General features: G+C 36.4%; 1 protein-coding gene across 2 annotated transcripts in view; it reads right to left on the reverse strand.

Annotated features, from left to right (window-relative positions):
• Positions 1 to 226: 226 nt before the first annotated feature.
• The window catches only part of LOC129278608 (cytoplasmic dynein 1 light intermediate chain 1-like), a 53,850-nt gene continuing 41,448 nt past the window's right edge, over positions 227 to 12,628 (reverse strand). Inside the window, exons 10-12 of one of the 2 annotated variants that reach the window (XM_064094981.1) lie at positions 9,405 to 9,512; positions 7,904 to 8,015; positions 227 to 7,234 (exon numbers count right to left, since the gene is read on the reverse strand). In XM_064094981.1, coding sequence (XP_063951051.1) covers positions 7,131 to 7,234; positions 7,904 to 8,015; positions 9,405 to 9,512 — 324 coding nt within the window. In that variant the 3' untranslated portion in view covers positions 227 to 7,130. Of the gene's footprint in view, positions 7,235 to 7,903; positions 8,016 to 9,404; positions 9,516 to 12,628 lie in introns of both variants that reach the window. The other variant, XM_064094980.1, reaches the window with a different exon arrangement.

Here is a 12,628-nt window from a genome sequence, read left to right on the forward strand (position 1 = left end):
CAAGTCAGGTATGCTATAAAATTTGCTCATAAGTCATCAACAATAAATTCATGTCTTCCCTTTCAAAGTCTAACTTTGAGGACAAAATACAAAAACATAAATAGACATATCTTCTGTGAACAGAAATGAACAAAACTGTAAGCTTAGAGAAACATTATAATCATAATTAATACACAGCATTTTCCCTGTGAATGTTTAATATTATCTTTTGGGTTTTTTTTTTTTTCAAAAGGAGGTCTTGAGTCGATCTAAAAGGCATGATGACAAAATCATATAATATAGTCAACTTCATAGTCAATGAGAAAGTGCAAATGTCTGTTAGGGATGAGTATTTGTTCTCATCTTAGGCTTAGTTTTTGTTGGTGTTAGTATATATATATTTTTTTTTGCATACACACAGGTATCTATGGCCTGCATGCTAATTTCTAAGAGAATTTCTAGGCTTTTGCTTGAAATCTCAAAAACAGAGATTCATAAAAACTGTGCATAAAGTTACACAATGCCTTATTAAGTGAAGGGAATATGAAGTGCCAAATGAGATGGTTGAGAAATTCTTGATGCATCGTGAGAGTGACACTGTATCTTTTACAATCACAATTAACTTATTTGAAAACACACTTTGCATAAAAATGAATGGATACTTAATCAACATGATCATGTCCTTTTTTCAGTTTAGATTAATGCAATTAAAAAAAAGATTAAATGAAATTTGGATTGCCATTGTATAGTTTTACGTGACTTTCAGAACTGTTTTTAGAAACAATCCCAAGAATGCACTTCTTGCTCTTTGCATATTATCACACAGTGAATATTTGTTATGAGGGAACCATGAACCCCTTACACAGCCTAACAATCTTTTCAGCTTACATTATTCACATGATTAACAAGAGAGGGCAGTCTACTGATGGATCAGTCAGTGCCATAATAATAAGTCAATTCAGTTAGTTTATGGTAAGCTTTTCTCAAATGACCTTTGCCGTTTTGCATTAATTTCATGTAGGAAGAGCACTAACACTTTTAACTGACAGTGTTGTATAAGATTTCCCAGTAAAGCATTCAAATTCTTATAAAGGCATGGCATAGACAAGATAGCAAGAAGAGTACATTATCAGCAATCAAGTTTGGAAAGCGTTTGTTGTATTGTCCCATTTTGGCACACTGACTATTGTTCAGGCTACTGTCAATAGCCATGATTATGAACACTTTGTTACTCTTCAGCATGGATGTGATGAAAAGAATATTTTAAAAAGGAAAACATGAATAGTCATCAGATCATAGATGCTTACATGCATGTCAGTGAATTTGAAGACCGCTTAGATGGTTTATCTCAAAGGACCTTTTTCCGCTCATGCACAGTTACTACTGCAAAAAGGCTTATTAGATTAGATGGAGTCTTGGCCTACAAATAGTAAACTAATTTTTCTAGCAGGGACACAACAGAATTAACTCCATAGGGGGTAATTAACCGTACTCTCTAACTATATGGCACTGAATCCAGCTACCTGGCTATACTTAGAAAGTTTTCCCTTTCTTCGTGTTTGCCCAAAGTGCATTTTTTATTTTAATGCAGGGATGTTGACACTCGATGGATAAGGTAAACCTAATCATGGTAAGTATATTGCTTGACCAGGGGCCTGTAACACAAAACTTAGCAATGATCGTAGAACATTTTTCTACGATTGATTCCATTGACTACAATGTAAAATCAATCATGAAAATCAAGCATACGATCAATCGCTAACCTTTGTGTTACGGGACCCAGTTCATTCCCATACAAACTGTTTCTGGAAGGCTCACATGTGTGATAAACAAAAATGAAAAAAAATAAAAGAATTACAGTGAAGTAAACAAATATATCTAAAAAGATTTAGAATTATATATGAATTGATTCTACATCATGTACAAAATAAATAAGTATATTACAGTTTACACATCGAATTGCAAAACCATTAGGAAAAGACACCCAACTAAAATAAATTCTTTCAATTCTTTTTCCTAAAAAAAAGAATGTAATTAAATATGACTTCAAATACACACTCTCAAAAAAAATAATTGCCAATTTTTTGGAAAGAAATAAATACACATAGTCTTATTACAGATTGAAAATGCTTATATAATATTGACTGGCCTTGATGGGAACATCAAATATATTGGCCCGAATAGAATCATACTGGCCCTTGTCAATATTTTTATTATAATCCAAATCAGATATGCAGAGCAAAATCATGAAAATTGAGATATTTCTATTACTCTTTGAAAATTGGATTCTATTTAGTCACGTTGAGCAGGGCCTCTGAGCTTTAACATTGTGACATACTTGAATGTCGTGTTCCTGGCCTGGGGACGCGGTATCCAGCATTGTTCATCTTGCTGCGCAGATCAATGGCACATATCTCTTTCTACGCATCCTCAGATGCCTGGTAGTGAAGCCGTGGAAAATACAAAGGTATATTTTGCGTCGTCTCTGCGTGCAAAGTCAGTATGCGCAGAGAGACAGAGAAATATACAAATAATGTACCTATCCCTTCCTGGTATTCATGAAATCTAGGGCAATACAGTTTTGTAAATGACCAGCTCAGATATCTGATACGTTAATTATGTTGAAGATCTAGCTCTCATGTGTTTCAACTATGAGCATTCACAGATTCACAAGTTGACACATTACTTACTTACTTATTTTGACGATTGACAAAGAAAATGGCAGAGCTCGCTTGCTAGGCAATTTGAAATGTTACCAAAATAATAATCTGAAAATCATAAAACTTTTACTTGATTCAACTTCCTATTTCATGTACACCAAAATAACATTTCCCTTACTAGTTTTGCTTGGTAAAATATCAAAAGTCTCTGATCACAAATACATTTTTTTTTTTAGTTCAGGGGAGTGTTTCATAAAGAATCTTGTCAGTGATTTTCACTGACAAATTCAAACTCAGCCAATCAGATGCAAGCATTTCAGTAGCCTTTAACAGATGACCATGATGTTTGGGGTTCCATGAAATGCTCCCCCGGGACAATTGGTCAAGCCTTGATTTATCATGGAGTGACAGACAATAAATTCTACATTCCATGAGGTTTTACTGCTAAAATAAGAATTTATGAAGCGAACATTATTCCTGTAATTAATAATACTACATGCATAAACTTTATTTAAGTGTTGAATAAACTAGCCTAATACATCATCACCTTATGAAAAATAGGGCAAAATATCTACTCTACAATTGCACTCATTGCAGAAATAGATAAAGCAAAATGTATACATCATGACTAGGTTTGCAGATTATACATAGGAATCAAACACAAGGGCACTATCTACTGTAGCAGGTAATTTGAAATGGAAACATGCAAAAAACAATTGACGAAGTAATTCAAGAGTGAAGTTGGTGTTTTCTGTGAAACAATACGAAACTAACATCAATGTAATTACACAATATTTCGATTCATATCGTTAGAGTTCAATTTCTTTCTTACATGTTATTAATGGAATAGAGCTCAAATTGAGAAAGGAAAAATTTACAAACATCATACATAATCAGAGAAACCTAAGCAATAGGATTTACTGTTCAAGATACCCGATTTCCACCACTCATAAAGCTAACAAAATAAATTCTAAATTCATTTTTCAGCTAACATCAGCAAAACAACACACCTTGTTAGAAATAAATCACACGGGTTCTTCTTTGAAATCCATTATTCACAAAAGAGACATTACTCTCCCTTATGAAAATCTAAATTCATTCTTGCACAGAATTTATAACGAGGGTGTTTCGCAGAGATTTAAGTCTAACAGTTGTACTTAAATTTCCAGTTGTTTGTGATATATCATGCACTACTGTACTGGTCAGATCACGCACAGAGGAAGCGCACTACCGCATAATCATCAATGATATTGAACATGTATAGGGGAAGGCGGGGTAAGTTGAGCATAGGGGCAAGTTGAGCCACCATCCCCAGGCCAATAATGAATGAGTCAGACATTGTGGTGGTGTCATGTACTGATGACCCATTACATAACCCTTAACCCCACCACATAGTTTTCAACTTTGAAACAAAAAGTACTTTTTTAGAGGGAACAATACAAATTTCAGCCAAAAAAGTAAAAAAGGGTGTGAACTAGATCAGTGCTTTTTACCCGCACACGGCTTTGAATATAATAAAGAAATACGAACAATATTGTTAGCCCAGGTATGGATTATCATTCTTGTCATAGTCTTTTACATGGTGGATGCATAAGAAATGTGTGGATGTGAAAATATCGCATAAGTTCGGACTGGGGTAATTTGAGCCAGCCAACATGGGGCAAGTTGAGCCATGGTAATTCTTATGGAAATGTATAATGAAAAAAAAAAACTTAAAAAGTCATTGATATGCAGGCAGAATGGAGCAAATTCACATAACAGTTCTTTTACTTTTAGAGGATGTTAGTATTTATAGAAAATTAGCAAGTGAAAAGACTTTAAATAAAAATTTGACATGCTGGTTCTTTCCGCATACATTTTGTACATATTTTTGTGGCTCAACTTACTCCAGAAGGTGGCACAACTTACCCCACAGATGGGGTAAGTTGAGCCATTTGACATCGGTTTTTTTCAAAGGTGACAATGACTTTCAGCGTGGGGATAGAAAGATATTTATAGGTGAAAATTATTTCCTAAGAATTAAATTCAAAGGCAAGGTACTTATTTCTACAAGATTATTATTCATTCAAAATGCAAAAAGTGTCACAACTTACACCGCCTTCCCCTACGTATTGGCATAGTCTATTGACTGTCAGTCAATGTTGACTCTTTGCAACACACCCCAGTCTTTTCAATTTTGTAAAAGGAATCAAATCATAAATATTCATATAAACATGGAAAACGATGCCAACAAAAAAAATCCAGTCTGCTCTTGGAAAACCAATTCATTTATCTTTCAAGGATCTCTACTGATCCTATATTTTCAATTTTCTATCTTTCAATTTGCTTTCAAAAACCGTTTTTATCTAAAATTTTCAAAATGGCAAGAATAACAGTCACAAAGACGAAGAGTAATATCTTCTCATTTTTTTGAAAGACTTTTTGTCTTGAAGTAATAAAGAAAAATAATGTCAAAAATCTGGCTGCTTATCATTTTTTCATAACCAATAAACTGATAGTTTACGCTCTTGAAATAATTCAAGAATATTTGGCATCCTATGTAGTCTTTCGAAAGTAGGACGTTCATAATAATATTAAGTACTAGTAAGGTTTCTTACATTTATATCATACCCTTACAGACCTGAATATCTTTTATCTCATAAAATTATATACATTAATGGCTCATTCAAATACGGTGCATCAACGATCAGTAATATTTTGTGTGCAGTCAATGGGATATGAGCCATCAACCAAATCTTGAAGAGAGAATTTTTTTTTCTTATTGCAGGGCTCCAGAAAATTGAACAATACTTACAATATGTAAGTGCCAAATACTTTGTCAAACGTTATTGCAGAATAACTCATTCCATCATGCAATATGACATGTCATATTACAACAGGGCCCATTGTATAAAAAGTTGCTATGATAGCAACTTTTTATAAAATCTTGTTGAAGTGTTAGCTCCCATGACAACAGTGAAAATTCAGCTTTTTGATTGGTTCTTCCAATGAAAGGTGATATTCAAACAAGGGTTGCTATCATACCAACTTTTTATGAAATGGGGTCCTGACAACTTCCTGCACTTTTCTCTGTTTCATGTACTGCATATTTATCACCACTTCTTCACATAGCTTTGTTGAACCAAATTTGAATGAGGCCCACAGAAAAGAAATCCTCTCTTAAAAAACAAATGTATTGGATATAATCCTCCTCCCTAATCTTTGATGAGGTCTTTGCAATTTGATCATATGAAGATGTGGGACTGCTACATACTTTGCTTGAGATGGAAAGAGGATTCTCGAGCAAACATCAATATATTTGAATCTGTTAGCTACTGAAAAATATTGTTCTTTTGAATTACCAAGACCACTCTTGATGGATGGAGATACCAAAATAACTATGGAAGGCCCTGAAAAACTACCTTCCTCATGCACATTTTAAGATTCTTGTTCATCAATTTATTTTACCTTAAAATACATTACTCTTTCATTTGCAAGACTTTTACATTCTAGGCTTAGAGTGGACTTACATATGTACTACCAGACAAGAACAAACTTACTCCAAGATTTCTAAATCTGTTCTTACAGCAAGACGGAAAATCCCGTAGCTTTGCAATTTATACTTCCATTTCAGACACATCAGTAGGTTACATTCAAAGGAACTGTTGCAGCTTACAGCATGTATCTTAATGATGCTCTTGCGATTTGGAAGTCGGCTGAAGTAATTCAGTGCAAGTAGTAAAGATGAGAGACATTCAAAATGCATGGTGGGTAAGACTGACTTCATATCTTAGCATGAGGTCGCACAATGCTGACATTACAAGAGAACGATCATACCATTTTTCTGACAAGATTCTATGAAGGTATAACTGTGCATCTCTAGCTAGAGATGAAAAGAGAGAGAGCATGCCATAAGTCCCCCACCCCTCCCTATCTCACTTTCGATCTCTCTCTCTCCCTTTCTAAATGTTTTTCACTGACCAATAGAACGTAGAGCATACCTAAAATATTATCCTCAAATTTTTACAACAGCAGTTTGACATCGTTTTAGCTTCACCTATTAGGGAATAATGCCCTGCAAGCATGCATTGGCTTGGCAATGCTGCAGATGACTTGCATCAGACCACAAGCCCTCAGACACACCTACAGCAGCCATACACTATGACAATAAACGCTTACCATCCTGCTCACAGAAACATGTCAAGGATGAAGAGATGCAATTATACAGTAAGACGTTCTCTGGACTCTTAGCAGAGCTTGCTACCTCTTTACCGAAGACACACCCAATACGAAGTGCAGTCCACACACCATCAAGCTGCTCTGCAAATCCTTGCCATTGGCTAAAGGACAGAATCGAGCCATTGCTGCGAAGAACGTCGCCTTCTGTGCCAAGTGTAGACTTCATAATATATTTACTACGATAGGAATAGCCCTCAATGGATGCATGAGAGAAGATATAATGTCTTTTTTTTTCATAGACGAGTTGACAGTAATATGATACTTTTCTAAGCCTTACGAGACATCTGAGCTTGGTGCTGTCCCTGCTACCGGCTTGTTACCTTTTGTCATTCGGTGAAGCTCTGCGGCTGCATCATTCCGGACTGCCTTCTCACCACCTGCAATCAACAGTTTACGAAAAATTTATCATTTTTTTTCTTCATTTTTCCTCCCATAATTTTCAATACCAGAACTGATCAATAGCTAGACTGCCTATATAATTATCCACTACCAAAAGAAAGTTGGTGGCACGACACATAAAATCATCAATATTAAACTATTTCACTCAAACTCAACCAAGCACACAACTCATCACAACAGTATGTTCTACTTTGATTACTCTTTGGTAAGGAAATACAAAACCCCAAATTAGTACCATTTGCAAAAAAAAAAAAGTCTTGTAAAATAAAATGTGTGCATTCAAATTAAATTGGATTGAATTGAAATGGTTATATTGATAAAAACAGATTATGGCATGCAGCCAAGGCTGATATTGTCAGTTAATAATAGTGTAAAAATAAACATGATTAAAGAGTACATATTAGATCAAATATTAAGACAATTGCAATGTGCAGATATATAATACAAAGCTTTTTAGAAATATATCTATAATAAATAAACACAATATGATGATCATATACAATAATTAAGCTGATATTTGTCTCAGCTTCTTTTATCTAAGGTTATCCATGACAATAAATGAGCTTTCTTGTTTTTTTACTAAAAATATCAGAAATATAAAGATGATTGTATTCTCAAGAAGATTTGGTCAAAAGCATCTTCCTTACCTGTTCTTGGGCCACCAGGCGATGGGGAGCTGACGCTCTTCTTGCTAAGTAGACTGTTGAAGAAGTTTGCTAGCACACCTTCATTGGCAGAACCTGGTTTGCCAGGATCGATCTATTAAACAAAAGGAACCCAAGAAAGGCATGATAGCACGTAAAATGGGTGAGAGACCCAAAGGACATATGTCAACTATGAGGAGAGGGAAGGTGGTCACTCTTCTCTTCATGAATTAAGTTGTTCATTTTGCTTCTTAGCAGATGTCGGCATGATTCAACCAATCTAGATGCAAATTTTTTGTTTTGCTTGAATAAAGTTTTTCATAAGCGATTAAGGGCATGCACCAGAAGAATATCTATAAAGACCACCTGCCTGTATAGGCAAATTTTCTTGCCTATTTTTGGTAATCTTTAAAATAATATTTCACAGTATATTATGGCACTTAATGAAAATCCAAATTTTTCAAAGCTCAGGGCACTGTTTCATAGAGGTGTTTGTAAAGTTATGTAGAACCTTCAAACAATTAGAGTATCATGCAAAACAAGTGTATGTTTCAATCATATCTGTAGATACTGAAAAGTTGCTGAATGTTACAAGACTTATCATTTCAGGACAAATATATTTTTGCCCTAATTAAGATGGAATCGTATGAAATGCAATTATACTTTGTTCATATATATATGTTATAAAAATACTGAGGTCACACTTGCAGCTTATTATTCTAGTAGTTAGTATCAGAATAGATTTGGGTTGACAACTTCATAACATCCCATGATAATTCTAGTCTTTGGATGATGCAATAGATTTGTTGAATAGTGTTCCTTTAGTGGTATAGCATCACCTTTCAAGTCTTTCAAGAATCAACTTGAGTTGCATATACTCTCCCATTGCCAAATCTATGCATTTGAAATGTTATAATTCATACTGTGCAACGCCTACTTAGCTTGTTATACGCGAGCAAATGGGGGGCTGAACGTCAAACATTCATACCGTTGCACATGTACTAGCATACATAATGTACCGTTGCACGGTCAGGAACAAGGTGACGTCACTATAAAATTAAGGATTCAATGCACTGCGCATAGTGAGGTGCAACACGCGTAGGGCTTATTGGCTAAATGCGCATTGCTGCCGCAGGTCAGATACGCGTTTGAGGAAACTATTGCTTTTCGTTCTTTCCTATTTTCATAGACTATAACATAGGAAAAAATGATAATCGTTCATACTTTTACTAACTTCCGTGGCATTCTATGACACAAATAGCGAATATTCTTATCCATGAAATGGTGCGACATTTCGCATCTAGAAAATATTTTGAACAAACGTGCACACGGCTGCGCCTTGTCGAATAGAGCGTCTTTCTTTCACCTTACGTGAAATCTCGCACCCTTCACACTCATGCCTATTCGCTATTTATATAATGCCCACAGGATAAACTATGATCGGGGATCCAAAAATTGCAGTAAGATAAGTTACATCAAATCAACTAATAATTTTTTTACTCACTTTTGGTTTTCCTTGTGCTGTAATTGGCGATGCAGCAGGGACGTTAGATGGATTTCTCTTTTCTGGTGTTCTCATTGGTCTTGTGTCTTGCGCCCTTGGGGAAGCTTCCTGCTGAAAAAAGAAAAGAAAAGCAAAATGCTCCGATAATTATTTCATGGAGCATCTCTCAATGTTTATTGTACAATGCCTATACTTAGCTTGCTGTACGCGGAGGATGAATGTCAAACATTCGTACCGTTGCACATGTAACATTCATTATGTACCGTTGGACGGTCAGGAACAAGGTGACGTCACTATAAACATTAGGATTTGATATTTCTCAGAATACTCCTTCTTGTATTTCTGATTAATTTTGGGTTTGCTCATTTTAACTTTATTTCACGAAAACAGACTACTAGTAAGTCTAAATGCACATGTAACTTACACATGAACTTAGAATCTACGCAATTGCAAATGCACCGGTACGGTACTCACTCACTGTCATACCCCAGGGAGCTCCGGCCCGCGAAGCGTGCCGGAGCTCCCGGGGTTTACACTGTCACTGTGACTGTGTTGTACTGCCCACTGCACTGTCTGTATAACGATCGGAATCACAGTCACATTCACAATCCAAACGAGGCATTGGCGACGGTATCCACTTTCCACACACTAAATTTGTAATTTTTGGCTTTAAAATTGCACGGAAAAACTATATCCTTTTGCCATTAGCATTAGACCGACGATCGTTGAGCTGGATCTTACGTTTGCACACGTACTATTATGCACTTGTTTAATGCATGCAGCGCGGTATCGTACGAAGCCCCAAACCGGACATTTTTGACAACCAAAAAAAAAAAAATGATCACGTACGTACGTAGTATTATTACGTACGTACGCAGTATTATTACGTACGTACGTGATAAATTTTACGTACGTACGCAGTATTATCACGTACGTACGCAGTATTATTACGTACGTACGTGATAATTATTACGTACGTACGCAGTATTATTACGTACGTACGCAGTATTATTACGTACGTACGTAGTATTCTAATTTTCATTGGTCTATGGAATCCGATATTCGCCGAATGTGGCCGACATCGGCACCCCGCATTGGCCCAACCAACGTCAGCTTGCTAGCTGGGACCATGGTTGGACCATAGTCATGCTGGTGATGATCATGACTTTTCATCGATTATAGGGCCTATATAACAGGGACCTGGGAACGATTTTTTCAGTGGGGGTGCTGAAATCTCTCCTCAAAGGTGGGGGGGGGGACACAATAATTGAATTTTCCATAATTACACACACACACACACACCTCTAAGGGCACCACACACACACCAACCAATCCTCCCCCCACACACATATATATATATATATATACATATACATACCTGCCAACCTTTGATAATAAAAAATCAGTATCAAAGCCACGAGGGCCCCGAACGGGTCGCGCGCGAGATGGTTTCCCCCTCCCATGGTAGGGACTCTGCATTTTCTGCATGTAAAATTAGCATTTCTCTACCCCTTTTAAAGCAAATTTACCCTATTTACCATACCACAGGATGACCTACATGTAACGTTAGTCTACTTATATGTAATATAATATCATTTGTCAATTAAACATTAAAACAAAGGTCTTGAAGATATCACATTTGTGACAAAAAATACACCCAGTTTCATTCAGGTGTGATTTGTTTTCATTGAAATCTATATAGACTTAGGAATAATTTAATTTTTTAATAAATTGTGATGCCCTCTATTGTTGGAAAGTTTCTGGAAAGATTCTCTTTTTAATCAGAAAAAAAATAATTTCAAGAATACAATTGAGTTTTGGGCCAAGGGATATTTTGTATCATTAATTCAGATTCAAGTTGGCCTACTGTATTAAAAACTGAGTGCAAAAAAATCTAACATTTATTTATCATTTATATCAAGTCTATCATATGCATCAAAATAAGCCAAACATTGTCATCTTATTCATGTTTATATTTCACCACACAGGAGTAGTGACTGAGGACAAGGTTATATCATAAACTTTATTAGATAAGTGCTTGTTGGCATAAGAAAGCAGATTTTCAGCCATGACAAAAACGGAGCCGAAGCTTACGGCGGCATACGCCCGACCCGCAACCACCACTGCACTTGCGGTGCGCCGGTGAGACTGGGAGGCTGAGGCGCAGCAACTCGGGCGCCGGGAGTTTAGGCAAGCGAAGCAAGTAGATTTGGCGTTCAGCTCCGATGGCTCAACTTGACTCGAAAGTTGATAATTTCCTTTCTTTCTCACAAATTTGACAATTATTCGAAAAAATAAAGTACAGATCAATTTCAACATTGCGTAGGGATAGATCTAACTTGAGTAACTGCAGCAGAGCCTCCCCATGTGCACGGCGCGGCCGGCCGAGCGGCCGGGTAATTTAAGCAGCCGGTCAGCAGACTCATCAATGATATTACCAACACACTCTAGACACCAAAACACGACTCATTCACTAACTCATTCCACAATACAAAATCATCCGGCGAAAAGGGCAAAACCTCGAATAAAAAGTGAAATTTTCTTACTAAATCACCATATTTCGCGTCAAAAATATCACCATCGTTAATTCTATACATCGTAGTTAGGAAACAAGGGGTCTAAAAAAGTGAATTTTTCACGGTTTTTCCGATGTTCGTGGATTTTGAAAACGTGTCCTCACTGAAAACTGGCACTTTCGCGAGCCGATGTCAGCCGCCATTTTGTTCCGGAAGTCAACGCTAATATCGGCCGCGCGCTGCTCGTAATTTTCACATGCAATTGCAATGGAACTGTGCACTTAGCACTTAGCCGTGCGCTCCAGTTGTTTATGCGTTAGTCGTATGTTACAGCCGCTTATGCGTTAGTCGCATCATACAGCCGTTTCAATAATTTCAACACTATATTGATTGACCCAAAAATCGGAATTTCGGTTTAAAAATTCGGAATTCGGAATGGAGGCTAAAAAATCGGTATAATTCCGCCAAAATCGGAATGGTTGGCAGGTATGCATATATATGACAGTCACTTCTTAGCTTTCTTCTTATAAAAGAACATAGATATATAATGAGATAAGTCGAGCGCGATCGAAACGCGAGCTATTTTTGGGGGGGGAAATTCATGTATTTTGTCCTGAAAATTGAATATTTTGAGCAATGTTTGTGGTCCTGAACAAGATGCGTATGTAACAAATAATAACTGCGAACGTGATCAGTGCGAGCAGATAT

Source organism: Lytechinus pictus, chromosome 2, assembly GCF_037042905.1.
Source record: "Lytechinus pictus isolate F3 Inbred chromosome 2, Lp3.0, whole genome shotgun sequence".
Taxonomy (NCBI): domain Eukaryota; kingdom Metazoa; phylum Echinodermata; class Echinoidea; order Temnopleuroida; family Toxopneustidae; genus Lytechinus; species Lytechinus pictus.